The sequence below is a fragment of the Peromyscus californicus genome, unplaced genomic scaffold, assembly GCF_007827085.1.
Source record: "Peromyscus californicus insignis strain IS unplaced genomic scaffold, ASM782708v3 Scaffold_6__1_contigs__length_162567912, whole genome shotgun sequence".
NCBI classification, from domain to species: domain Eukaryota; kingdom Metazoa; phylum Chordata; class Mammalia; order Rodentia; family Cricetidae; genus Peromyscus; species Peromyscus californicus.
In genome coordinates this window covers 142,001,784-142,029,699 of record NW_026294584.1, presented here as the reverse complement: position 1 = coordinate 142,029,699, position 27,916 = coordinate 142,001,784, and the positions used below count along the sequence as shown (strand labels likewise).

The window sequence follows — 27,916 nt, the reverse complement described above, 5'->3', positions numbered from 1 at the left end:
TTCATAGGGTGGCATTTGCCCTCCTGCTGAGACTGGTAAATTTACGCAGTAGTGCATCAGAACCCAGTACAGGTGCCCTTGTGTAAATAAGGGTGACTGTTGCACTGGGCACTAACCACTCCTCTGTTCACCTCGGCCCTGTCCTGTCCACTTCCTTCTGACCCCAGCTTCTCTCCCGCACTGTTCCCGTCCTAAGCACCCATTTGCTTGCTGTCCTCCCTCCCTTCCTGATGCCCTGACGTTGGAGCCTAAGCAGAGATGCAGAGAAGGAAGGGAGTCTCTCTGCAAGTGGGCAAAGAACTGGACACTGGTGTCCAGCATCACCCATTCCCCAAGCAGGGGCCTTCTAAACCATCCCAGGCCATAGGCTGCACAGCTCGCTAAGTCCTCCACCAAAAGGACTCTGAGTCCTTGGTTTGCTCTTGTCCCTTCTAATGACGATGATAGTGACAGTGTCCAGCACATATAGAGCCATGTTCCAGGCACCGGGCATGGTTTCAAGTGGTTCTCTTGCATTCACTTCTTAGAGCTCTGTGATAACATTGAAGGGAATATTGGAGACTCCACAGAAAAATAAAGTGTCGTTGATCAACTGAGTTGCTGAGGACTCTACTTCCAAGCATGCCCTTCCTTTGTCATGTCCATTTGTGTCCGTGGGTGACAGACAGGCACCATATATCTTCATGTGGAGCTTCTCTCTGCAGTCCAGACCCACTCACTGCATGGGGGTAGATGTGTCGTTCATGCATGTGTCATTGGTTTCCAGGGGACAGAGGGCAGAGGCCAGCCAAAGGAGAGCTCCCCTGACACCAACCTGCCCGATCTGTGGGGTTCCTCCTGCAGCTATCAATTCCCCTCTGTCCCCTAGAGCTCAGAATAGCAGTCTGTAGTCAGGAAAGACAATGAAAAGCAAAGCACCTGACTGGGCTGGAGGACTGCTGGTTCAGGGACAGTCAACCTTGGGGCTTCCGGCCTGGCTGTGTCTCACCAGCATGAGGCTGTTTGTAGAGGCTGTGTTAGGCCAGCCCAAGAGCTGTGCCTGGGCCTCATCTGATTGTGGCATATGGACCCTTTGCAGAGGTGGCCTAAGGAGACGTGGCACCCAGGGTGACCTGGGTTTGAATCTCCCCAGCAGCTGACTTGCCCTGCCCGCAGCCACATCGCGTAACAGGAGCAGCCGATCAGGGTAACTGAAAAAGGAAACGGGCTGTGCCCAACCCAGAGCTATTATTAAACTTTTCTCTAGCGCCTGCTCCGCACTCGGGCTTTTACCACCATGTTTGTGAGATGTCCCTGGGTCACCCACAAAGAGTATGACCGTTGTGAGCTGATACAGGAAGAACAGCACTGGAGCCTTTGTTTCCGAGAGCCCCCAATGGGATGCCCTTGGTTTAGTGGTAGGAGAGTGAGGAGTTTTTGGACCAGGTGTCTTGGGGTGTCTAGAACAGTAATCCTGAAAACTTCTCTTAGGTCACCTGGAGCATAAAGTGAGTTTCTGTTTTTTTTACATGTCGGAAGCCTGGGCTGGCCAATGAGTGCACCCAAATGCACTTACGGAAGGCCGTGTGAGGCTTCCTAATTCTCACGGATCCCAAGGGAGACCAGGGTCTGTAGAGGGAACAGATGAGCCAGCTGAGAGTGGAGGTAGACCACCCTGGCGGTGCGTGTCCCGGGAAGCTCCAGGGAGCATGCTCACTGCCTTCTGCGAGCTGCGGAGTAGTCCGTCTCAGCAGAGAGGCCCTTCTGAGGAGGTGCCTCCTGCCTGTAGGACTCGACTTGTCCCCTGTTACCACAGTGTCTCCGCTCACCACCCTTGTGCTTCTGCATTCCTAAGGCCCAGTGCCGAGTTGGTTAGAGACACTACAGAGCTGAACCTTATTCACAGGAGGCCTGGAGTTTTGAAGAGCTGCCCCAGAAAGGACCTGCTGGATGGGACTATGTCACATCTACCCTGGGGAAGCCACATCTTGCAAGGCCTGAGTGGTAGAGTCCTTGAGGCCAAGGCCACACAGTCCTGGTGCTGAGCAGGGCCCTGCGCTGTGATGGGTGGTGTCTGGTTCCCCCAAAAAGGCGGGGGTGGGGATGGGTAAGGGAGTATATAAATAGTAGATGACAGACTGCACAGTGAGAGCTGCCTCTAGCGTAACTGTCGATTTTGGGAGTGCCCTGGTTGGAGTTGGAGGGGTGGCTGAGGGAGGTTAAATTCGGCCTCGTTGGCTGATTGGCATTTCGTGAGCTGGGTGCTAATCCCTTCAGGAGGTCAGATAAGCTCCCAGCAGCGCCCCTCATCTTGACTTTAGAGGCTAGGCTAACTCTTCAGGGGAACCGCAGAAAGACTCCCAAATCATGAGCTTGGCATGGCCTGAAATAGAGCAGAAGCCTTCATGAGGCCGCTTCAGGACCGGCTCCTGGAAAACTGTGGCCGGCTGTCTTTCTGACAAGAGGGCGGTTCAGGGCGAACTGCTGGGGACAGCTCTAGAGTAGAAGAGAACTGGGCCTTTTCCCCGCGAGACCTGGCTTTGGGAGACCTCGTGGAGGGCGGGAGTGAGAGACTATAAGGTACCTGTGAGGAGACTCTGAGAGCAGGCCCTGCCTTCTGAAGCTCTCCTGTCCACCCGTGGCCGAGGACTCGGGACACCGACCAGGTTACTGTGCCTCCAGCGTCCTTATCAAGGCTGGCAGGCCAGGGTAGTCTACCACCCTACCCCCCTTGGGCATCCCAACCGACGGGCGGCAGTGCCACCGTCCACCAACCTTCAGAGATCTGTGCACCCCCGTGGGCCTCGGACAGTGCTGGCAGTCCTTTGCCTTCTGTGTTCTGGGGGCTGGTTTTCTCCTGGAGTCCCCTCACCTCCTGCCCTCAGTGCAGGACCCCACTCCACATCCTGTGGATTTATAGGCCACGCTTGCGGCTTTCTTGGAACTTGGTTCTTTTCAGGACTGTAAAGCCTGGTCCCCGTGGAGTGTCGCAGCCCCGATGGGCAGTCCTCCACTTTATGGCTGCATCTCCCTGCAGCACGCACTCTCCCGTTACTGCATCCAAGAACAACAGCGCCTGCTCGTTCCATTATAAACTCAACTAGCTGAAACCCATGGAGACACTGCAGGGGTAAATTATGCCCAACGAGCTCTCCTGTTCAAGCCAGCCCGTCTGCTGCCCCTGTCACCCTTCCCGCTGGCATCTCGGCAGGGCTCCGTAAGCCTGCTGCCTGTCCGCTTCCACCCCTGACATGGTGTCCTCCTAACTGCCTCCAGTTAGAGCATAGGAACCTCAGAGACTTGAGGTAAAGGGCTTCTACTGCACATTCCGGAGATGGGGCAACACAGCTTATCCCTTCTCTCCGTTAGTGCAAGATGCTCCTGAAAGCCAAGCAACTTGCTGACCTTGCAGGATGGGTGAGCTGCAGGAGCCTCTTCCTTCCAGGCAGACACCTGGTGTGAACAGGGCAGAAGTGTGGGAAGGCTTCCTCTCCTGTTTTTTTTTTTTTTTTTTTTTTTTTTTGGAGTAAGGTGTGAACTTCATGGGGGTGGGCTGGGAGATGAAGCCATCAGCTCATAGAAGATCCAGGGTTCAGAATTTCTCTTTTGATCCCTGGGATGTGTGGATCAGGAGTTTATAGCCTCAGATACCCCTGTTCCATCACCATGTTCCATTCACTGCCTCTTGTCCTTCAGCTGAGACCTGGCATGTTGTGACCAGTGCATATGATGGGGACACCGAGGCAACCCAATACCTACAGAGCCAGAGTCACCAGAGTTCCCAGCAGCCTTGGGATAACGGAGTGTTATATGACTGATCACCCTGTTAGTTTGGTTCTCTTATCTCCATAGAAATAAGGAATTAAGTCACAGAGAGGCTAAGTCACTTTCCTAAGGCTGCACAGCAGGACCAGGGGTTTTAATTCACCTGAGCTCATTGACTTCTAGCCTATGTTTCTTCTCAGTTTTATTTGCTTGAGCATTTTACACTCCACAGCCTTCTCCCACTGCCAGCTCCAGACCTGGAAGGGGCTTTAGTTAGAAGTTTGATCCACTTGCATTAAATGTCACTTTAGAGGAAAGTTCTCAAGAACAGAGGCTTCCAAGCCCTGTCCCCCGTCCCGCACCTCCCTTCCAGATGTTTCTTGAGCCTTTTTCATGTAGTTTGCCCAGACCCTGGAGATGTGCTAGGGACCAGCCGGGGGCCTCAGCTCCCACAGGACTCCCATTTGGTGGGGCAGACAGACAGCAGTAAACCATCAAAGGGGCAGACACAAGGGAAACGCACAGACTAGGAGGGAGCCAGCCGCGGGGCTGCCCAAGGAAGACGATTCTGGGCTAGAGAAATACCAAATGCAAAATAATGCAGTGTGTTTCAGGCCCAACAGACCATCAAGAAGAACAGAGATGGAGAGAGGAGGGAGGCAGAGTCCAGGCTGCACAGGCCGTGGGAAGAAGTTTGAAATTTGTTCTGAGTGAAAGGAAGAACCACTGGAGAAATTGAGGCCAGGACCACCTGCCAGGCTGCTTCTCGGGAGAATGGGTTTCAGAGGCACAAGGGTGGCAGCTGGGAAAACAGGAAATGATCACAGAGGTTCAAAGGAGAGGTGGTGCCAGTGGTGGAGGTGGAGAGGATGAATGGGCTGGTACATGAGTCAGCTTCGTGTTGCTACAACAAAGTATGTGGGGTAATTACCTCATAAAGAGAAAAGATTTAATGGGTTCAAGTCTAAGACCAGCATTTAGCCTTTAGGCCTCTGGTGAGGGCGCCACATGGTAGTGGCAATCAACATGCTGTGGTAGACGGTTCACATCACAAGCCAGGAAGCAGAGAAAGAGGAAGGCCTGAGGTCCCACAGTCCCTTTCGAGGGCACACCCCTAAGGATTGATCTCCCATTAGATCTCTACCTGTTAAAAGTCCTAAGTGCCTTCCAATACTGCTACCCTGGGGACAACACCTTTACAGTAGGATCCTCAAGGGCACACTCATCAAGGCCATTGCAGCTGGAGATGGGTGTTAAGAGCATGAGCCCACAGGTCTTGCTGCTGCTGATGTGAGATACAGGTAAGAGTCGCTGTGACTCCAGCATGACAGTTTCTACTGTGATCCGAATCAGAGTAAGATGCCCATGAGGCACCCGAACTGACTGAACAAGGAGGCCAGTAGATGTGCGTGTCTGCGACTTGGAGACATGCTGCCCAGCTTTTGCTCAGAGGTCATGGGGCAGAGCAGTTTTGCAGAGCACTAAGATTCTGTGAGGCAAGGGCACTGCAGGGCACAGTTCCCAGCATAGTTCATGCCTAACCAATGGCTGGAAAGAAAGCAAGATGATTCATGAGTGACAGGACACCCATCAGCAGACCCATCGTCACATGCAGTGGGGGTTAGAATGTGTTCCCATGGATCCACAAGTTTCTTCTGTGGAACAGAAGAGTTTGGAGGTCCTTGGGTTACGTAGAGGGGCTTGCTAGACCCTCAGGGTCCTTGGCGGTATGGAAGGTACCTTTTCCCTAGGATACCAACTGGTACAATCCAAAACAAATTATACTACCCAGAGCCCCAAGCTCTGGGAGCTTTCTTCTTGTGAAACCATGGCTCAACTTGAAAAATTACTCCTGGAGCTGATTCAGTACAAGACTCTTCCAAGAGATTCAAGATAAGCAAGAACGTGGGCTGCCTATGTGGCTGGCTTGGGCTAATACTTAAGCAAACACATAAGGATCTATAGGGCAAACCTGTTGGTACTGAGAGGAAGAGCCAGATGGTCCTCAGCACGTGGACAGGGAGTAGAGGTCACAGTCCTTTCGTGGAAATGGAAAGGTGAGCAGGCCGGTGTGGGGAGAATTGTAGGGAAAATGGGTCAGAAGATGTGTTCAGAGAGATGGTGCTCCAGACTGTCAGGCCTGGAGGTAGACGAAACAGAGAAGATAACCCCTGGTTGAGGTTGTGAGCAAACTCCATGCTAAGGGGCTCAGGCCACACCCTGTAGGAGTCTCCAGGGTCATGAAGATGGAGCATGACCTGAACAACACAAAGCATCAAGATTGTGACTGAGGAAGCTGGGTGACAGGGATGCCTAGTGTTGGCTGAAAAGGATGAGACTGGAAGCTTGGCCATGGAGTGGAGAGGGAGAGGACGAGTGATGTGACCTGAGGATTTAGGACAGAGACAGTCGGGAACATTATGAACATTTACTCTGTGCTCCTGTTTTAAAAAGGCAGGTGTTTGCTCTTACTCTTCACAGCCACTTCTGGAGAAGTAGTACCGTGTGTGCTTTGGAAGGATAGCATTATAACCCCACCGTAGAGGTGAAGATGCAGGGTCTTGCAGACCAGCTCACAGAGTTCCATCTGTTCAGGGCACAGCTTGAATTCAGAATCCACGTGTTGACTCCACTGCTGTGCATTCGCTACTGGCCCAGGTTTTCTGAAATACAATAGATGGAGAGACACATACCAAAGACACCAACAGTGGGAGAAAAGTGCATTTTCGTTTGTTTTGTTTTGTTTTAAGAGACAGTATTTTTCTTTAATGTTTCATAGCCCAGGCTGTCCTCAAACTTGTGGGCATCCTCCTGCCTCAGATCCCTGAGGGCTGGAATTGCAGGTACAACCCACCATGCCTGATGAGAAGCATGACTTTGGAAATGAGAGCAGTCATGACTGATTCAGAGGACCATAACCAGGGTGGGTGTGATATACAGAGAAGCAGCCATTTGCAAACAAGAGGGCGGGCCTTCCGATTCCAAGGCAACATGGCATCCTTCTGAGGAAACTGGCTGCCTTTCTCCTGAGCAGCCCAGAGGTGGCCTCGGGCACACACACCTGGTTCAGGTGGCAAGGTCCCAGTTTCCAGTACCCACATGACGGGGTGCGGACTGGTGACAGGAGCCTTACCAGACTGTTAGGACCCCCACTGTAGAAGGGGCTCTACCCTGCTCCGGCCCCCCACATGGCAGTGGCTTTCTGGTTCTTGATGGTGCACTTTGTGCAGAAAGGACAGGCTCTGTAGGATCACCTCAGTGGTTGGCTTTTTTCCTTGGCACGAAGCCAGACTCTAGCTCCCCAGAGCAGCTGGTGCCAGGAACCTTGACGGTTCTATCTCCAAGAAAAAGCTTGTTTTAAAAAAGCAGTGTCTACTTCCAGAGATGCAAAGCTGCCAAGTGAACGGGAGTGGCCTGCCTCCCTGTGAGTTTGTGGGGACCCTGCAGGCAGCACCGTGGACCCCTCCACTCCTGGTGGTAACTCCCTCTGACTCCCGGGTCTGCCTGCATCTCCACAAACACTCTTTGGAGAGCTTCAGGGAAACTGAACTGCAAATGCGAACGTCTGCATTCTGCCCTGTCCTCTCTTCTCCAGCCACTGCTCACTCACTCTCCCGTTTCTGTTGAGTAAGCAAAACCCAGAGCAAATTTATTCCTTGGATTTCATATGAAAATGCGAGGTAATTGTTTCTTTTTGCTGTTGTCAATATGTTTCAGTTCAGTTCTTTGAACTTTGTTCTCGGCTCCTCCTGACCGCTCAGTTTAACCTGTGGGTTACTCTACCCCAGCTCTCACCCCTTCTAACAGGGCATCATTCCCCACTCCAGGCCTTGGTGGGAACTGATCATCCTTACTTGGCACAGGTGAAGGAAAAAGGGCTGCTGGGACCTGTTTTTAGATCGATGTCCCTGCCTCTGTACTATACTTGATCCAGGTTCCCATGACACTGGGCTCTGTCCAGGTGTAGGAAGCACCCTGAACTCAGAAGTAATCGATGTGATTAATATCCAGGTCGGGGTATAATTAGCTGTCTTGATTTAATGTCACTGTGGCTTGGACCTTTGCCTGTGTGTGTGTGTGTGTGTGTGTGTGTGTGTGTGTGTGTGTGTGTGTGTTTCAGTGACTAGTACCTGAGACAGAGCAGTAAATTGGCCTCAGATCTTGACCATGGGTCTGAAGCTAGGCACATCTCTAGACTTTTATTTCCTTACCTAAGAGATCTTTGTCTTGATGTTGGCTCACAGGGCATTGGGGTCAGTGATGCCACAGGCTCAACCTGGTTCCGTTTGTACCTCAGTTTATGTCCTTTCTTTACTGCTCCCTTCCCTGAGGAAAATGAGGCCATTATTCTGCAGGAAGGGCAGATTCTAGCCTCCGGACCCTGTAGCCAGGTCACTTAGCCTTAGTGCCTCAACTTGCTCACCCAAGATATGGGCTATGGCACTTTCTTTCTTTCTTTCTTTCTTTCTGTCTAATGCAGCTGATAGAAGTGAAATCACAGGATCTTGGGCTGGCAATGGGTGCTGTTCTTATGAGTCCATTCGCTCACTCGGGGTCACAGAGCTGATGACCAGCATGTAGTCAGAGCTCAGCACTTTCCTGGCATTACCTGCAGGTCCACCTGTCCTTTAAACCATAAACATATGAGAGGCATGCACCTCTCCCTATGTGATGGTGGACGTGCAGATGGCCCTTCTCCTGCCATATGCTGTGGCTCAGTTGGGGCATTAGGAGCTGAAAGAGCTTGTATACCAGGGCATCGGATGAGGAGGTGCCCATTGCTGAGCAGCAAGCTTGTCTGGCTGTGCCATCCTCTCCCTCTCTCACCTGCACTCCCATACTAAGTTTGTCTGTTGTCGGGGGGGGGGGGTGTTGTGTGCTAGGGAGGTTCACGGAGCAGACAGGGGCTCCCACCCCGCATACCCATCTGTAGGCAGAGCACACCAGCAGCAAAGGTCAGCCCTTCCTCGGGCTGAAAAGGCCTGTGAGTGGTGCACTAGTCAGAACCACTGTCGTGTTGGGGGACAGTGATTGGAGGAGGAGGAGAAGGAAGACATTTGGGTGGGGAGAAGCAAGGGGCAAGACCTGGAGGGGTGCTTTGGGGGATCCTAGGCTCACAGTGTAGAAGCCAGAGCCCGCGGGAACATTTTTTTTTCCTTGGGAGCATGCATTGTGCCGGTAACTTGACGAGAGGGTGGCTTAGGTTGTTCGGCTCAGAGTCTTCGCAACACCTGCTTTTACCTGTCCCGTGGCCCTTGGTTCACCTGCCTGAGGATGGAACAAGCCAGAGGGACATGTGGTCGCTTCCCCAGCTTCCCCTTCTCTGAGAAGCTTGGTTAAATCGGGGTACATGGGACCCAGCAAGAGGGAAAAACCTGAATGGAAGACCCTAGTCTGGCTTGGGATTCACTTTAGCCCCTTCTGGGTCACAGAATGACTCGGAGCCCGCCCGCCTGCCCGCCCTAGCCCGCCTCCTCTTGAGCTGGCTTTCCGCTTATCTTAATTTATTGATGAAAACTTGTTTTACGGTCCAGAGCACAGACGGCAGCAGCTCCTTGCCAAAAGAAAGCACACTGCAAATCGGGAAAGCAAGCCGCCTCCTAGAGATGGGTGGCTGGGGACCCTGAGCCAGCAGTAAGAAAGTACATCTCAGTGATGCATGCTGCATGGTCTACCTGGGGTGACAAGGCAACTCTGGGAGGCCAGGTAGGGCAGCCATCAGGCCACCTGGTAGGAGAGCAGAACAACATAGGGTCCGGCAGACAAGACCTCTCTTCCTCCCACCCCCTGGTTCCTGGCTTCCGCTGCTCTGCCTGCCTCCATCACCTGGGTGGATGCCGCCTGCAGACCATAAATACTAGTAATGGCTCCCGTTTATAGCTGTATACAAGGCACTGTGCTAGGAAGTTTATTTTCATGAATCTAATTTAATTCTGACGACAGCTCTGGGTGGTACGTAACGTTAATTCCCCATTTAAGATATGTGCACTGGAGAAGTCCCCAGCTGCCAAGTGAAGGGCCTGTGAATCTGAACACAGCCAGAGTTGCTTCTCTGATCCACACTACTCGGCTCTGGCTGATGGTATCTTCTGCACTGTGGTCTAGTCCTTAGGACTAGATGGTTTGGGGGCTCTCAGGGTTGGGCTTGGTTCATATACCCGTGGGGCACCTGCATGGGACCTGTCTAGCCAAAGGAGCCGATGGGAGCTGATGACCAGGCTTCCCTTATTGCTCCTTTCTGGAAGTTGCTTGTGTGCCTCCCACTGAAACTCCATGTCCTTGTGGATAATCGCAGCATCCCTGTTCACCCCATCCATCACCCATGGTCACCATGTAGATAAAGGCTGGGTGCCAATGAGCTCCAGTGTCCTCATCTATAAAATAGGATAGCAACTCTGCATCTGCCAAGATAGGGTCTGTGAAAGGGCTCTCTGAAAACAAATGGCCCGGGGCCCTTGGTGTTGCTCCCTGTTCCGAGACAGGGGAGGGTGAAGAAGATCCGTGGTGAAGAAGATCCGTGCACTGGTTTGTTTTGTCCCTTTCTGCCTTGTCTCACAGAGGGACAGTTAGGACTCTGACACACCATCAGCAAAGAGTAGGCTTATCTGGGATGTATTATGTACCACCTCTACCCCCAGCATGCCCACCTTGTCCATGCCCTCCCTAGACTGGGGCCCTGACACTTGTCCCCACCTTCCTGCACCCCTCCCTGCTCCTAAAACTGCCTGGGTCACGAATGCTGGTGGGGAGCACTGGCCTAGGTGCCCTGCCACAGCACCCTGCCTACTTTTCCTACGTGGGGCTGTGTCCTGGCTCTCCATACTGCTTAACATACCATCCCCTCTTCTGCCAACTTAGACCAAGTGAGAAGTTGTTGGAAAGGCAGGAGAAAGCAAGGTTGGATAGTGTTTTTCTTTAGGCCTGTAGTGTACAGTGATGGGATTAGGAGATGGTGAGTTGCATTGGAAACCCAGCTCTCTGCCAACTCGTGTGCAAGTAGAGACAGGCCACTCAGCTTCTCGGATTCTTACTGTCATGAGATACAAAGTTGGGGGGATAATGGAAGCTACCTCGGATGGCTTCTGTGGGAAGGGCTAGGGTCCAGCTCCTAACTGGGCACAAAGACTCAATGAATGCTGGCTTCATCATTGGTAGGATTCCTCTGGTACTCTGTTGCTATGGTAACATCACCACCATTGTCACCAGCTCTTCCTTCTTTTCACTTCGCCGGGTTAGGAAACTTCTGTGCCGCCCTGTAGTGCTGCATTGTACTAGGCTAGGTTAGGCTTCTTAGCCGAGTTGCCCTGCAAAGCCATAAGACTACGAAGTGTACCATAGGGCTTGCTAATGCCAGGCACTGGGACTAGCCTTCCTTCCTAAAATAGGGCTGTGTGCAAGGGACACTCCTCACTCCTTTGAGGAGCCCAGTGGAGAGCTTAGATGTACGGTGTGGTACACAGTGGGCTGCTCACCTAGGTTCCTTTGCCATTTGGCCTCTCTGTGCCCTTGTTCCATGTCTGTGCCCCCTTGAGTTGGGGAGAGTGGGTGTGGTAGCAGAGACAAGGTGCTCAGATAGGGTGGGTGCTTGGTGGCCTCCTGAGTGCTTGAGTGTCACCTCCATAAGGAGGTGGCAGAGATGGGGTGGTATAGGGGTTCTGTGGGCAAGACCCGACTCCACAAGCTGCATGACTGTGGTTGAGTATTCTGGGTGACACTGGGGACCAGGAGCTTTGCAGCAAGAGCAGCTGCATGCATCTTGGAAGGCAGAGATGACCCACAATTCCATCTTGCAAGAACACAGCAAGCTGGGCTCTTGGCACATGTTGAGAGGGATCTCGGGTTGGCACTGAAGTTGGTGCTGAGACCATCTCTGGCAGAGACCCGAGCTTAACTAGCCATGGCCCCCACAAAGCATGTCAGAAATGCCACCCTTCTGGCGTGGGTGGGCACAGCTCTGGCTGGCAGTCCAGTTGGGCTGTGGGCCTCTGATCCCTGGAGGAGACGGATCACAGGCTGACCATGCCAAAGGGCTAAAGCAGATCATGTGTGGGGCTTGGGCTAGGGACAGACCTCATGGTGATCGCCACTGCCTTTGCTGACTTCTCTCTGCGTAGTTACAGCGTCATTTCCTGGACTTGGGCCGCCAAAGATTCACCCTCATGTCGTTATGAATGGCCTCCCCTGTGGTGAAGGACAGAGGTAGTAGAGTGAAGCCACTTGTTCTGAGGGGTGAGTTACGGTGCCACAGATAAGCTGAGCTCTGCCATAGGATGGAATAGGAATTCAAGGTTCCCTTGACCTGTCCCCAACCTCCACATTTTCCAGAGTTTTGAACAATAGCCCAGTACCCTGTGCGGTATTTATATCCCAGGGAGCATCAGACACGCGCAGGCACCAGCCTGCTCCTCCTTGCCGTGTCCGCAGTGCTGAGAGGCACTTCTTTCTCTTGCTCGGTGAGCACAGAAACATCTGGAAGGGTCAAGTGTCCTACCAGGGCACCCAATACCTCACCACCCCCTTGGTCTTTGGTCCAGAGATCTAGCTGCTAGTGGTTCTGCTTCCTCTCAAGGTGAAATGGGTGACCAGCTATGATGTAATTCTTACGCCCACCCTGCCTCCCTGGCCATGATCACATTCCTGACACTGATATTGTCACAAGTACCTTTTGCCCCCATTGCATAACATGAAACAAGCATGGGGAAAGAGTGGAGATGTTGGTGCCTTTAGTATCATCTCCTAGACCTCAGAAGCTCTGACAAGCTCTGGCATCCTCAGTGCTTCTTCACAGTGACCTTGGAATGGAGACGGCACCTCCAATGTGGTTCTGGGCTGTATTGTCAGATTTTCCCTGGACATCTGTGGCCCTGGGGGACAGATGAGTGCTGCTGAGAGCCCCATGACTGTTTCCTGAGTCAGCCTCAGCATGGAGCACTAGTCCAGTACCAGGTCCATGACCAGGTAGGTTACTGGACTTGGAGTGGCCTGAGGTACCATGCTCTTTTCTGCTGAGTCCAGTGGTCTCAGGGTTCTCAACCCTTCCATCCAAGGACCATTCTAGTCCACTAGTTCAGAAGGCAGCCACCTGGAGACCATGACTGGATGATCAACATTCCTCTTGGGACTCTTTCCTGGGCCTGTCCTATCTGTGCTTAGCCCATGCTCTCCTGTGTATTCCAAAATACAGGGACAATCCGAGAAGTGATTGTATGCCTGTGTCTAAGGACTGATGCTGAAGCTTTCAGTTTGGGGACCTAGCCCCTGACCTCTGCTGCTAAGAACCAGCTGAAACTGGTTGGATTGATGAAAGTCTGGGAATATGGAGTCACAAGTGTGTCCTGGTATACCTTCTCCCCCACATCTGCCTGAGTCTCATATCATTTGCACCCCATGAACCACCAGGCTAGGTAGAACTCTTGGCCCTGAGCGTGCCTGATTGGGACGAAGTGCACTTGTACCAGAGTGAGCCAGTGTGGGAAGGGCAGCAGTGGGAATCAATGTTTATGGACTGTTGGGTGGTCACTCTTCCTGTTCAGGGCTGGCAGGTGCTCTGTGTCATCTGGGGCTCTTTAGCCTCCCAGCCGCACGTCATTTTGTGGTCCTTCTGGGGGCCATTCCTCAAGCTTCATACCTTCTAGGCATGAGCACCCTTGTGGGGGATGGCACCTCCTCCCATCTTAGTGTCCAGCCGTGCAGGGGACTACAGTCCATGTTAGCAGGTGAAGAGATGCTGGCTTTTGAGAAAGCCGAGGGCCTAGGAACAGAGTGCAACAGGGCAGCCACCCTGGACGGGGTGCCCTCTCATCCTAGGGCAATGGGCCCAATTTTAAGGGCTATGTTGGGACACAGGGTAGGCAGCAAGTAGTCCTTGCCCCTCGCTCTGTAGGACCAGCATCTTTCTGCACCCCTCAGCAGGCTTTGAAGCCCAGGACAGATTCAGATTCTCCTGTTCACACTGGAGTCCTGGCAGTTCTTGAGTCCTGCCAACCCCACGGAAAGAGCGAGGTGCTGAGTGGAGCTGCTCCCATATGCCAAAACCAGACCCCGAAGTCCCATCAGATGAGTCATACTCCAACAAAGCCAGCCACGACCATCCCAGAGACAAGAGGACAGCAAGCCTTTAGTGCTTTTGGTGGGAGGTGGTGACTGGGTTTCGCCCCCACCTAGGCCCTTAACCCACAGAGCAGTGACAGGTGCTGTCCTCAGGCCTTGTGGGATTGCCCTTGAGGGGTTTGTTTCAAGACACACAGATACTGAAACACAACTGGGCTCACGCTGTACCGCTAGGGGATGTGGAGGGATAGGGGACGGGGTGACAGTGGTGTCTGAAGAGACTTGACGTTCCCGAGTCATAGTGAAGAGCAGCAGCTTCAGGGACGTGAGTCCCCCTCCCCCAGCACAGCATTCTGCATGTTTGTCTGTACAGAACCAGCCTGTGTTGGAATCATCAAAATGTAACTGGGTTGTGGCGTTCAGGTGCTTTACGCAATGTTTATTTGGAGGAGAATTAGGCTTAGAAATATGGGTGTGATCTTCCCGTCACCTATAAGCTGGGGACTGTGAAGTGGAGCTGTGAAGAAATTGGAGGCTTGTGAGAAAAACAGCATCCAGTGAAGAATGACCAAGGAACTGTTCTGTTCAGCTTGAAATTCTGAACACACTCAACGTGAGGCAGAGCTGCTGTGGTTACCGGGCAAACCTGGGACTCAGGCTGGGTTATGAGAAGTGTGAGCTGAGTGTGGGGGTGGGGTGGGGGAGAGGTATCTTTGTCTCTGCTGGCTCCCCCTAGTTAGAGTGACTTTCAGTGTAAGACAGATGAGCAGCAGAGGGTGACTTAGAGGTGAAAGATGTAAAAGCCCTTTCCTAGGCCAGGAGGAGACTTGGGAGAGAGTGTCGCTAAGTACACATGTTCAAATATTTAAAGGCCTGTCACACTTGTTCCTGGTGAGCTTCTTGGAAGTGAGGACTGATGCATGTTAGCCACAGGGAAGCGGGATCTGAAGTTACTAGACTCCTTCCCTGGAGTTATGTGGAGGGACTGGAATATGCACCGCAGGCCAACGCTCAGATCCTGGGGCCTTGCATGGCCGCCTCCCCTCTGGCCCTACCAAGCTGCCACAGCCAGCCGTCCTCCTGCCGGCTGGGTGACTTTGGCAGAAGTCTCTGACTTTGTCCTTTCTTTTCCCTGGGTATGGAATTGGAAGCGTGCTCCACGGCTCCCCTCCACACCAGCCACCAGCCCCGTCTGTCTCTCTTTATGGCTATGAGAATGAATGAGCTGCAGAGCCCTTGGAGGGAGGGAAGAGGGCCGCTTGCAATACAAAGTAGCAGCCCCTCTTCCACCCTGGTGGATCCGCTCTGCTCCCCACTGCAAAGTTCTCAGCAGGTTGGCATCGCTCAGGGCCAGGCAGGCTCCTAAAGGAGCCAAGGTGTCAGGCTGTGCAATTAAAACCATTTTGATTGCCTCTTTTATTTGCCATATCTGCTAATTTATTAAATGCCATTATGCCTTGGGCCTGGCCCCAGCTCATAGAAAGCACTGAGGAAGCTGTGAGCCCTTGTGTTCTGATGTCTTCTGCTGGCCAAGAGGGGTTGAGGAGGCCTGGGTATGGTGCAGGGCCACCGCTGGTAATCTGTTCTAGAGCCCATGTCTGGGGCAGCTGTCTTCAGATGTAGGAGGCAGTGGGGTTTAAAAGGCTCGTGGTGTGGAGGGCTGTGCTAGGCTGGGGCAGGCGAGCACACCCTGACCAGGATAGGAGTAGCTGAGGGGGCACTGGGCCTTCTAGGAGTGGAGAGAACAGGGTATGTAGAGAGCTTCTTTTTTGAGTGGGAGTGCGTGTGTGTGCGTGCTCCTGTTCCTGGGCTGTGGCCTGCTCAGGCCTCCCAGCTACCCATCCACTCACCCACTCACTCATCCACTTACCCACTCACTCACTCACTCTCCCACCCATTCAGTTGCTGAAGAAAAATTTAGTACCCCGAGCATTTTCTGGACCCTAGGGTGGAAGAAAATAGAAGACAGTGAATCTAGTCCCTGAAAAGAGCTATGGTTTTGGTGAAGCCTGGTTTGGGGGCTAGCATGCACTCAGGGGACTGTCCTGGCTCCATCTACCCTGGGAGGGCCCACATTTTCCCTTGTGAAAGGCTGGAAAGGTGGAGATGATATGGATGGTATCTGTCCTGAACCAAACTGGATGGGGATAGAAGGCCCAGAGTGAGGTGAATTTGGAGAAGTCATGGACCTGGAGAAATGGGATGCCTGTGTGAACGTCCTACCTGGGGGCAGAAATGTATATTAACCTGATCTATCAGCATGGACGCCACTGAAGATGAGATGTGGCATGGATATGTCAGGCCAGTTATTACTGATGCTGTGTATGAGGAATTTGCTGGCAGGGCTATCTTGGTGTGGTCACATGCTGCCTGGACCTCAGTTTACCTGCCAGACATGCTGGGTGAGCTCCTGTGAGTTGAGGATGCCTGAGACAGCCATGAACCCATCTCCCCTATGCTATAGGGCATGTCCTTTCCTTCTGCAAGACTTTACCAGGGCAGGTTCCAGGTAAAATGGCCCTGGAGAAGTGGCCCCAGTGTGTGGACAGGGTTGGGGTGCTATTCTAGGCCATGGAGATGTAGAATGAACAAACAGACGTAAATCTCAGCCTTGACAGGCTGTGTACAGACATTAGGGTAGGGTGTCTCTTACCAACTTCATGTGGGTTTCTTTGCTGCCCTGAAATGAAACTCTTGAAAGGCTCTTGATTGAGGGAGTTACAGAGGAAGCTTGTAACATAGGAGCCTCCTCGGCTTGCCCTTGGAGGGTTGGAACCTTGGAAATAGGTTCCAACCAGGCCTGGACCACATGAGGGGGCTGATGACCTCCCTTAGTTGGTGCTAGTATTGGCTGGATCCTGATGCCCCTGAGTCACTCTGCCTCGCCCCAGATTCTTCGGCCTTGGACTGTATGGTAGCTCGGTCATCTCAGCTGAGATAACCCTCTGGTTTTAGAAGGGAATTTTCTCGAATGCCACTTACTAAGCTCTCTGGCACCCAGCTTTGGCAAGGCCACCAAGGCCTTATGCTTCCTGAATGGATCCCACCTTAGGGATGGAGGTGGTTCCCTGCCCTTCTGCTGCCTTACCCTGGCCATGACCCTGCTCTGACATCAGAGCTGGCTTCCTGTCTTCATGTCCTCCTACCTACCCAGGGCAGGCCTTGTTCCCTGACTCCACAATAAACCTGTGTCTGCAGTCACCTCCTCTCTCTTGCCCACAGCCATCAGCTCGATCTGAGCTCTGGCCTGCTTCTGCCCCAGCTTGAAGCCTCCCAGAGAGCGTGCGCCGCCGCTTCCCCATCCTTTTCTGGGTCAGCAGGGAGAAGAGGAGCTCTCCGTAGTGGCAGTCAGTGTTCTCGAGGAGTTAACTGGCACCTGGCCGGAGAGGGGGCTCAGGACAGGGTTTCCCAGTCTCTTTGGTACCGGGGGCCAAATAGTTCCCTGTGGTGGCCTGTCCTGAGCACTGTGGCTTGGTCAACTGTGTCCCTTGGCCTTTGTCCTCTACATACCAAGAGTATTTCCTCTGTCCTCTCCTACTTCAGTTGTGACAACAGAAGTGTCTCCAGACATGTCTGAGGTCCCCAGTGAGCAGGACCTCTCCTACCTGAGATTCACTGGTCTAGGAGGTGAAGGCAGCATTCCTGAAGCTTGGCTAGGCCTAGGCTAGAAGTGACCAGAGCAGTGGTCCAATCTGAACCACACAGTTTAAAGGGAATCTGGCCTCAGAGGCCTACAGAATATTAAAGGCACATAGACCCATGTGAGGAAAGAGGCATTTTGGAAAAGGGGTCCTGGCAGCTTTCTATAGCACAGACTGAAAAGCAGGGCCAGGACAGAGGAGTCTAGTATGGGTAGGGGCTGAGGCAGGATGTCTTGGTGCTTGTCAACTTGGCAGTTAGGTCTCCTAGGGAGTAGCAGAAACAGGAAGAGCAGCACCTGAGTGTCCCAGCCTGGCAGTGTCTCTCATGCCTTCCCCAGTGTCATTTGCTGTACGATGAAGCCCAAGTCTTTGTTTTCTTCTTGCCTGGAGCCTCAGGTGGGGCTGGGTCATCTGTAGCCACTAGTGGAATGTCAACTGGAGACCCCGAGGACGTGGGTCACACTGTGCATGCCCTGTGGCACAGCAGGTTGCCCGAGAACTAGGGGTGGGGGCCTGGTGGGAGGTGAGGAACTGGTATGGGGGTTTTGAGAGTCAGGCTCGGGTTCTGATGTGCTGGGACTGCCTAGATGTCAGCCCACTGGGACCTCAGGTGGGAAGGAAGACGAAATGCAGTGTGGCGTTCAGCTCTCATCCTCTAGGTGGAAGAAGGTCCCTGAGCTGACATTTGTGAAGCTTAAAGACCATATTGACGGACATGGAGTGTGAAGTCAGAGAACCAGTTGGGAGAAACATGGCCCTGGGAGGCTCTGAACTGCTGAGGTTTCCCAGGGAAACGCTCCTGGTCACCATAGGAGCTCCCCAAGATAGAAGTGACCCTAGTAGCTTGCTCCTGATGAGTAGGATGGAGAAGGCTCTGCCTTGAGGATTCCAGGCCTGGGGTATAGACACCATGGAGGCTGCAGCAGATGGGGGTGGGGGCATCTTGTAGCCCCAGGAGTCCCCAGGCCAGGCTCCTCCATCTAAAACGAATACCTGCCCCGGAGGGTTTTCTGTTTCTCATTCCAGGGTCCTATTTCTAGAGCCATAAATCTTTGGTTCAAAATCGTGAATTTTCCAGGGTATGATTAATGAAGGAAAAATTGAGATGGCAGCACCGAAAACTGACCGGATTGAAGAAAGTCAGGGTGACAGGCTGGATGCAAGTTTAGGGCATCGCAGGCCAACCCCACAAGCTTCTGAACCAGGCAGGAGCACCACCTAGTGGTCACAGAGGGCATTGGCACACACTCATTCTCTCCATGGCTTTGAAGGGGTGGTAGCTCTGGGCCTTGTGAAGGCCAGAATCCTAGGATCCTTGACCTGGGTCTCACTTGAGGTCACTCTGGTGCAAAAGCCATTATGTGACCTAACTCTGGTCCCTTACAGATCCTTGAATCACCTGTGGCTTAGTAATAGAGCATGTGTGTGTGTGTGTGTGTGTGTGTGTGTGTGTGTGTGTGTGTGTGCCACCTTTCTGTTTTCCCATTTATCAGAATTCTCTACGGTCCTCAAGGCCAGCTGACTTCCGACACTGCCTGTCTCCCACTGAACCACGTTTCATTGCTCCTGCACAGTCACCTGATGTGTGGCCATCAGCTCTCCCCAAGTCACTGCCATAGTCTCTGCATGTGCTGCCTGTCTCTTGCCTCAGTGGCCTCTTCTGGGAACAGCAGCTTTGATGATTGTCAAAAACATTTGTTGGATCATGTCATGCTCAGCCCTGGGGCAGAACACCCGCATTTTCCTACCTTCCAGGTTCTGTCCTATCTGTCCCCTGGCTGCATGGCCTCTTTTATCTTCTGCCACATGTCACCACAGTCATTCTGTGGCAGCCACACAGCAGCTTACTCCTCCTTGACAGACAGGCTCGGTCCTAACTTGAGGCCTTTTAACTTGATCTATCCTTTTTCTGAACATCCTTGCATCTTTACTTATATGGCACACTGCATCTTTTTATTTTATCTGTGCTTGTATTGGTCATGTGTGTGCGTGCCCATGAGAATCTTCTTTCCATCAGGCAGGCGTTGGCCAGGACTGTTCACAGCTTTCTCCTTGGCCTGGCATTTGAGAACCATGTGCCTGGTTAGAGTCTGTGGGCTGTATGAGTGAAGGAAACGTAACTCCTGGAAGCCGATGCCCTTTCCCCTCACCTTGAGTGCCTGAGCATGGATTGCCTTGTCTGTCTGTGTTCCTTCCCCACCGTGAGAGCAGCTGGCAAGTGGGAGCTGCACTCACTTCAGACAGTCGGGCAATCAGCACAGTCCCAGCACCCAGTAGCTGCTCAGGAAATGCCTTTCAACAAACAATGCTCCATATTTATTAGTTTTATTAGTTAGGGTTCTCTAGAGAAACAAATTATAGAACGAACACATACATACACACACACACACACACACACACACACACACACACACACACACACACACACACACAGGATTTATTAGAGTGGTTTATAGACCATGGTCCAACTATTCCAATAATGGCTGTCTTCCCCAAGAATCCAGTAGTTGTTCAGTCTTTGAGGCTGGCTGTCTTTGGAATACACAGCTGGTCTTTAGTATACACCAGAATCCTGAAGAAGTAGGCTCTAATATCAGTGAAGGAATGGAGTGGCCAGCAATATTGAGGGCAGGCAGGCAGAGAGCAAGCACTCCTTCTTCCATGTCCTTTATACAGGGATATAGGCTGCCACCAGAAGGTGTGGCCCAGATTTAAGGTGGATCTCAAAAGATCCTCAAAAGATCTGGATTGAGAGGGAGTCTTTCCACTTCAAATAATTCAATCAAGAAAAATCCCTTGCAGGTGTACTCAGCCTCTTGAGTTTTAATCTTGATGTCGTCAAGTAGACAATCAAGACTAGCCATCTAATTAGCCCATGGAAGGGCACCTGCACCCCTGAAGTTTGTAAGGTCACAAAGTCAGGGCGGGCAAAGCTGAGTGGTAAGTCCACACCTGTGACTCAAGTCCTTATCATTTACCCTCTCCCTGTGTGTGGAAAATTCTTGTCTTCCACCTGCCTTGTGTCCACCCAGCCTTTGGTGACTGCTCCCTCCAACTGGTGTCTCTGACCAGGACAGTGATTGCCTCTTCTAAATGCCTGCAGCTGTTATTTGGCACCACTGTATACTGGTAGATGCTGCTTTCTCATTGCTCCCATTCAGCTCCATTCAGAATGGAGGCCCCTGGAAGGCAGGTCTCTAATGTGGCTGTAGCTTTTCTGGTATAGGACACTGTGCTGTAGGTACTCAATAAATATTGGCTGACTGATGGATTGGCTCCTCAGACTCAGCACACTTCCCTGGAGCTCGGAGGGAGCAAAGAGTGTCGATTAAACAGAGCATAAAACAGTGCAGGTGTGGAGGCTTGCAGCTGTGAAAGGGATGCTTTCCCAGGTTTCAGTCAGAGCTCCAGGGGTGCTGGAGAAGAGGGTCGGTTTACAGGGCCATCGTGCACACAGTCGGCTTAGTTCCGTGGATGGTGAAGTGTGTCGACCTTATTGCTTTGAGAAAATAGCTGACAAAAGCCACTGTAGGGGATTTTTGTGGCTCACGGTCTGAGGGGACAGCCCATCAGGGTGGGGAAGGCATGACGGCGGGAGCATGGAGGCAGCTGATCACAGTGTGCCCTATAGTCAGGGAACAGAGAGAGAGGGATGCCGGCACTCTGTTCCTTTCTCCATTTATTAACCTCAGACAGGAGGGTGCCGTCCACATGCAGAGTGGGTCTTCCCACCTGAGTTAAGGCTCTCTGGAAATACCCTCATAGACCCACCTATAGGTGTGCTTCCATGGTGGCTCCCACAAAGATGACATTGAAGATTCACCCACACGGGAAGACAGCATGGACTCCTGTGTCCTGCCACGTAGCCAGCCCATGAGTACCTTTTGTTCTTTTACCCATGGACTTGCTCTTCAGACTTCAGAGAACAGTGGGTATGTGGCCCTTCTGTTCAGGGTAGTGGGAGATACCCACCGAAGTCTTGGCTCTCTGAGCCAGTGCCCTGGGTCCTCTGCCCTAGACCAGCCCTTCCTTCTCCAGTCACAGCCCCACCCCCAGCCGCCATTCTGAGCCTCCCTCCATTCTCTGCCCAGTGGAGAGTAAACTGAGCTGCATGTTTGTGTATTTTTTGTTTTGTTTTCCCCTTTGTCTTATTTAACTTGCTCTTCAGAGAGACTTTGTGAGGTTTATGAAGCTGCCTCGTCCATGTATAGGAGGGGAAACTGAGGCATGCAGTGGCAAAGAGGGTGTGTCACAGGCTTTGGATCTCTGACAGTACCTGCCTTTTTACAACCTTTGTGTAGCTCAGCATCAGGGGTGGGGTCTTGGGGGGTTCTGGGAGATGAATGCAGGAGCAATGCTGGTCTAACTGGCTTCTTCTCTCTCCAGCTCTGTGGCTGCGGGCTGCTTGGAGTGGGCATCTGGCTCTCCGTGTCCCAAGGCAACTTTGCCACCTTCTCCCCGAGTTTCCCTTCGCTGTCTGCAGCCAACCTCGTCATCGCCATAGGCACCATTGTCATGGTGACAGGCTTCCTGGGCTGCCTTGGGGCCATCAAGGAAAACAAGTGTTTGCTCCTCAGTGTAAGTTGGACCCCATGCTCCTTGCTTCCTGGGGCTCCCTAACCTAAGTCTGTGGAAATTGCTTCTATAATGTTCTGTCCCTCTCACTCTGTGACATGTGGTCTGTCTGGGTTTGCTTAGGAGTAGGTGAATCCTCCCAGACCTGAGAACCCTGCCCATCCCTTGTCTCCCTCCCCTCATGCTCTGTTAGCACCTGCCCCTGGCCATTGCCACTATCCCGAACCCATGTTTGGACTTCCATTTCCAGTTCTTCATCGTGCTGTTGGTCATTCTCCTGGCAGAGTTGATCCTGCTCATCCTCTTCTTTGTCTACATGGACAAGGTAAGCCTTCAGCGGGGAGCAGTGTGGGAGGTCACACAGCCCCGGGGATGGGCCAGGCCAGGGGAGCCATGGCTGCAGAGCCTGCCGAGTGCTAGGCAGGAGGCCTGAGGGTCCTCCTCTAGCCACTTCCCCTCCCCATCTGGAAACACCACTCCATCATTTCCTCTGGGGAGGAAAGCCAGTGGCCTGGTCTCAGCCACCTTGTGGTGTTGCCCCTGATCTACCAGGTGAACGAGAATGCCAAGCAGGACCTGAAAGAAGGGCTGCTGCTGTACAACACCGAGAACAACGTGGGGCTCAAGAATGCCTGGAATATCATCCAGGCTGAGGTGCGGCTCGGGTCTCTGCATGGCCTGGGATGGGGCAAGCCTGGGGTACCCGGGCTGTTGGGGAAAGCACTCCCACTGGGGCATTTGCCTAAACTCGAAGTGTCGGACAATAGCGTGGGATAGTACTGGGGAGGGGTGAGTACAGGAGGTGCCATGACGTGCACGCAGGAGTGGACAGGCCTGAGGAACTGTAGTGAGTGGTTAAGCTTTGTGATGAAGGATAGGAGTTACCAGATCGTGTTTGCTCAGGAGACAGCTTCTGATGTTGACTCTATTCCCCAATGCGTACCCCACATAGACCCTCGGAGGGAATGGCGGGTGGATGGGCTGGCATTCGGCTAGGGTCCATACCACAAAGCAAGGAACTTAAGGTGGTGGTGAGCAAGTATTGGGCCAGGCTCTCTTGCCCCACATAGTGCCCAGCCCCAAGGGACAGCAGCCTTGCCCCACCCCACTGGTCTAGGAAAGAGGAATGGCGTATTACCTCTGGGGGAGCTTGCTGCAGCTCCAAGAAGAGACAAGAAGAAGCTCCTTTTCTCCTTCCTGCTCTGCTCTTGGGTGGCTGCCTTGGTGGAGTTGGCCTGAAAGAGGAAAGCCTCGGAAGATGGGGTCTGCAGTGGCATATCCGGCCTCTCTTCCTCCCACAGATGCGGTGTTGTGGAGTCACCGACTACACAGACTGGTACCCAGTGCTGGGGGAGAACATAGTTCCTGACCGCTGCTGCATGGAGAACTCCCAGGGTTGTGGGCACAACACCACCACCCCCTTGTGGAGAACGGTGAGGCTGGGGAGCCGTGCCTCGGGCTCACTGATCCCAGAAGCCTGTGTACTGGATGGGCCGGGCTGCAGGAGTGATGGGAGTTAGTTACTGTGGGATGGGGAGAGGGGTACGCTGGAGTGAAGCCAGTGGCTCTGTGTGTGTGTGTGTGTGTGTGTGTGTGTGTGTGTGTGTGTGTACACGCACACACGTGCATGTGTGCTGGCACCACATTTGGGAGGGAATTAGATGGGTTGAGGCTATGCAGCTGAGTTTTGCAGGTGGAGCCTGGGGGTTGGAGGCTGATACTGGGGGTGGGGGCTTAATGGAATTAAGAGCACAGACAGGGACTGGGGCAAAACATGTGGGGCCAGGCTCCTGGGAACTCAGCCTTGTGCCAGGACCTTAACCCGTGGTTCACTCCCCAGGGCTGCTATGAGAAGGTGAAGCTGTGGTTCGATGACAACAAGCACGTGCTGGGTACAGTGGGGATGTGCATCCTTATCATGCAGGTGAGGGCACTCCAGGCACACCGACCTCTGGGCGGGTTAGAGTCTGAGCAGGGCTAACCTGGTGCTTACACAGCCTTCTGTGTGAGGGAGCAGAGTGTCCAGGCCCAGCAGTGAAGCCATCCCGGTGCAGTGAGCGAGGTGGCACTCAGTGCTAAGTGGGGACCCTGGACTAGATGTCAGAGCCAGTGTCATCCGACATGCTTTCCATGAGAGCCAAAGATACGCAGTGCCCTGGGTCATCAGCTTTAATAATAGGACACTTGGCACCTTGGGTGACGGCACAAGTGGCCTCTGCCTGCACCTCTGTGTCTCCACCTGCTTTCAGGATTCTGCTTGAGGAGCATAAATGAGATTTAATGTCGTTTAAGATGCCTATGCCCAAAGAAATCACTTCATGTATTCTAGAACCAAACAAGGGGTTGGCATGAGTTCTAATGCCTCCTACCACTCTGTTTCCGTCCTTGCTCTCCTACCTCAGCTCCTCTTACCATGTGGAGGGTCAGGTCCTGTATGCACTCTGCCTTCTCCCCAGGCCTCTGAAAGGTTAGCATGTGAGTAGCCTGGGGATGTGTGGCCTTCTGCACATCTGGCTCAAAGGGATTGAACTATATTCTCCTATGTGGAGTTTCAGCTGGGCGTCCAGGAGCGTCTCCTAGACTATGCTTTCTCTGTTTCCCAGCTCACTTTCCAGTACACTGGGTTATGCCCACTCTTACATTAGATTCTCTAGAACAGTCCCAAGCTTGTGAAACTGAGGTCAGACCCCAGGCCACTAGAGCATCCCTTTAAAGTCCTTTCTTTGTCTTTCAGATCCTGGGAATGGCTTTTTCCATGACTCTGTTCCAGCACATCCACCGGACGGGTAAAAAGTATGATGCCTGAGCGTTTGGCAGCGCCTGGCCCCACCCGGACACTGTACGTGCCAGGGGAGAGGACCTGAATCTGTGTCTCCTGTCTGCCCTCCGATGGCCACCCTGCTCCATCAGCCAGCCTGCCCTCCCCTGCCCACATCCTTGACCTTGGACCTTTTGGAGGGCAGAGGCCCAGGGAGGAGGCATCATGCAGAGACCTCAGGGCTTGGGCGCCTGGATTCCTGTACCTGCATATTTGCCAAAGACACCAGGGTGGGCAGGGTGTCAAAGAGGAAGCCCCTGCATTGATGGGCTTCTGCCCCTGCCCTTCCTCACGCTGACACTTGTCCCTGTGTGGGGTGGAGAGTCTGCCCCACCAAGGCCACTGCCGTCCATGGCTGCCCAGCCAGAGAGCCGGCCAGGGTGCAGTGTGGCACCACCAGGTTGGGCCCCCTGGAGCACCCTGCCTGGGTTTTTATACTATAGTGTAACTTTTTTATTTTACTCTGATTATGATTATTCAGGAATATTATCTCTCAGATAAGTTTAGGATTAGCTTTCTGATTTATAACTTTTTACTGTGTTGATTTCCATAACGGTTTGAGTTTCCTTTTCCTGTGGGTGGGGATGGGTAGGGAGAAAGGACCCCCATCCACTTTCAGTGAGGACACATCACTGTGCAACACTCATGAGGCTCTAGGGTGAGAAGTGCCAGGTTTTCCCTCCCAGAACTCACCTCAAAGAGAGGGTGCAGCCATGATACCCAGGCCTGGCAACCATGGGTAGGGCCAGAAGAGACAGGTGTGATATAAAGCATGGTGGGACATCCTACTCAGGAGTGATGGGGTGGTGCCTGAGCTGGGGGGGTCACATCTGTAGGGGATGCTTAGGACGGGGTAGTGAAATGCTTTGCTGGGGGGCGGCAATCCGACCAGTTTGTGTCATTTCCCTCCTCCTCTCTCAGTCCTCTGCAGGCTTCCTTCCTGACCCACATGCATCCTGCATCCCAGATGGTCACTCTCACACATTCCTGCTACGGATTCCTCTGGTTCAGATCCCACTCTGCCCACCCTGTTCTGGGCAGAGGAAGCTGACGTGTTCAGCTTCCCAGACTGAAACAGAGTCTCAGGACTACCAGGAGGGGAGGCAGAGTTGGCATCTGTGGTCAACCCCACCTGACTCACTCAGACTTCCCTACTGAGGGGAAGGGAAAGGGCCATAGGTCTCAGGACCCTCCCTCCTTAGGATCCATTGCTGTCCACATTGGGTGGCAGGCATCACATCCCACGTAACCTCAAAGACAAGACCCAGAACTCTGAGAAGTCAGGCTCACATGGCCACAGCAGTACTGGGGAGAAGGCCCTCGTTTTGGACGCCCCGTGCCGGGCGGAGGAGATGGAGGCAGGCCATATTCCCAGCTGTAGCCGCAGTTCTGCCAGCACTGATACCCAGTTTGCCCTTCCGTGAGCAGAGTAAAGGCAAGGCTGTGGGACTGGCCCAGCAGCCGTCTGGGATCCAGAGTGCCACGGGCTTCATGTGGCAGCTGCTTTCCCCCTGCCATTTGACTCCTTACCACTCTTTCCCACCGGGCCAGGTCTTCCCCCACCTAGCCACACCACCCAGCCAACCGATAGCCTCTCTGACTTCCTTGAATAACAGACAAGGCAGGGCAGGGATGGGGAACTTTCAGTGCGTCCAGGGTTCACGTTTTGGGGGTGAGAGAGGATACCAGGGGGCTCTAAGCAACTTGGACAGAGTTGGCCAGTTCCAGGAGATGGACCTGTGTTATTAGGGGAACAACAGCCACCTCCCTGGGGACCCCAGGATACAGAGTTCAGGTAGACCCATTCAACAATCGGAAGGAAAAAATGTGGCGCCTGCTGCATAACAGGTTTGTGTGGGCGGAGTGGGCGGGTTTGTTTGTACCTATCAGTGGGATTTTTAACTTCCATTAATATCAACAGTACATCTCCCGGGACACCGGGAAGGATTTAGCCTCCCTGCCACCTCAGGTCTCTAGAGTGCTTCAGGGTGGTGCTAGTCCCCAGAGGAGCCGCAGCCGAAGTTCCCCACCCTCAGCAGCCCCACCTCAGCTGTCTGTTCAGCAGAGCCAGACCACAAGTCCCAAACTGCCTTCTTGCTTTAGCTGGGTGTGGCTGTGCGGTCATCTGCAGAGTCTACATGGGACAGAGGTCTCCATGCACAGGGTGGGTGTCCTGAACCCCTTGCCTGTCTCGGGGAATGGCCCCCATACACTAGACGGCCACACCAGGTGAGGCCAGCTCTGATCCTCTTGGCTGTGAGTTCACTGAGGACAATCCCGCCATGAGACCTCCCTCACCTGCTCTTGCCTTGCCTGAGGCAAAGCTGTTTCCACTAGGTCCCCCACGAGCAGTCTGCAGACCAGACTCGGAAAGTCCTCTTGGTTTGCAGGTGACTTCAAGGAAATGCCCGGCGTAGCTGTGGCGTTTCTCCACAGCCGGCTAGCAGAGGGCCTCAGTGGGCAGGGTCTGGAAACGGCTCTCAGGTGCCTGACAGGTGTCAAGGCGCAAGTCTCCTTGTGCCTCTGCTCTTGGAGCTCGGACAGTGTCATCCTGTCTCTGGGCCAGTCTGGGCCAGCACCTCAGCTCTCCCCCTCGCACGTGTTCTGGCCTAACTTAGAACTGAGTGGCTAAGCCTCCAGGCACTTGAAGTGGATGGAATTGTTGCCCCCTTCTCTGGCCCCCTGCCCACCCGCTGGTGGAGGTGCTAAAGCAGGACATGGCACAGGAAGGGGAGCCGGGTGCCAGGTGCTCGGGGTCTGTTCCGTGCCCCTCAGCCCCTTGGTCCGGGGTCCCCTCCCATGTTCCTGTTCTCTCATTTCCCTTCCCTCCTCCATGATGGTGGGGTCCTGGCCTCCTCTCCCTCAGTGGGCATTCGGAGGAGTCCGGCCTTTGGGCCTCCACATGCCTTGCTGTCCCCGGGTGGCCAGAGAGCCAGGAGTGCACGCTTATTGGTTTCGAATGCACTTTCTGCTTGCAATGCCTTGTCCGCATCTCCTACATCCCAGGCCCTGCTTTACCGAACACCATGTTTTTAGCATGTTTTTAAATAAAAACCAATAATGTGTCAAAAGCACAAGCAGACTGTTA

The 27,916-nt window shown here is 53.2% G+C and overlaps 1 protein-coding gene across 9 annotated transcripts in view; it reads left to right on the top strand.

Moving 5' to 3' along the window:
- The window catches only part of Tspan9 (tetraspanin 9), a 185,477-nt gene extending 157,561 nt beyond the window's left edge, over positions 1 to 27,916 (top strand). For all 9 annotated transcript variants that reach the window (XM_052720237.1, XM_052720234.1, XM_052720236.1 and 6 more), the window contains 6 exons: positions 21,822 to 22,013; positions 22,261 to 22,335; positions 22,563 to 22,664; positions 23,312 to 23,443; positions 23,851 to 23,934; positions 24,745 to 27,916. In XM_052720237.1, coding sequence (XP_052576197.1) covers positions 21,822 to 22,013; positions 22,261 to 22,335; positions 22,563 to 22,664; positions 23,312 to 23,443; positions 23,851 to 23,934; positions 24,745 to 24,816 — 657 coding nt within the window. In that variant the 3' untranslated portion in view covers positions 24,817 to 27,916. The remainder of the gene's footprint in view (positions 1 to 21,821; positions 22,014 to 22,260; positions 22,336 to 22,562; positions 22,665 to 23,311; positions 23,444 to 23,850; positions 23,935 to 24,744) is intronic.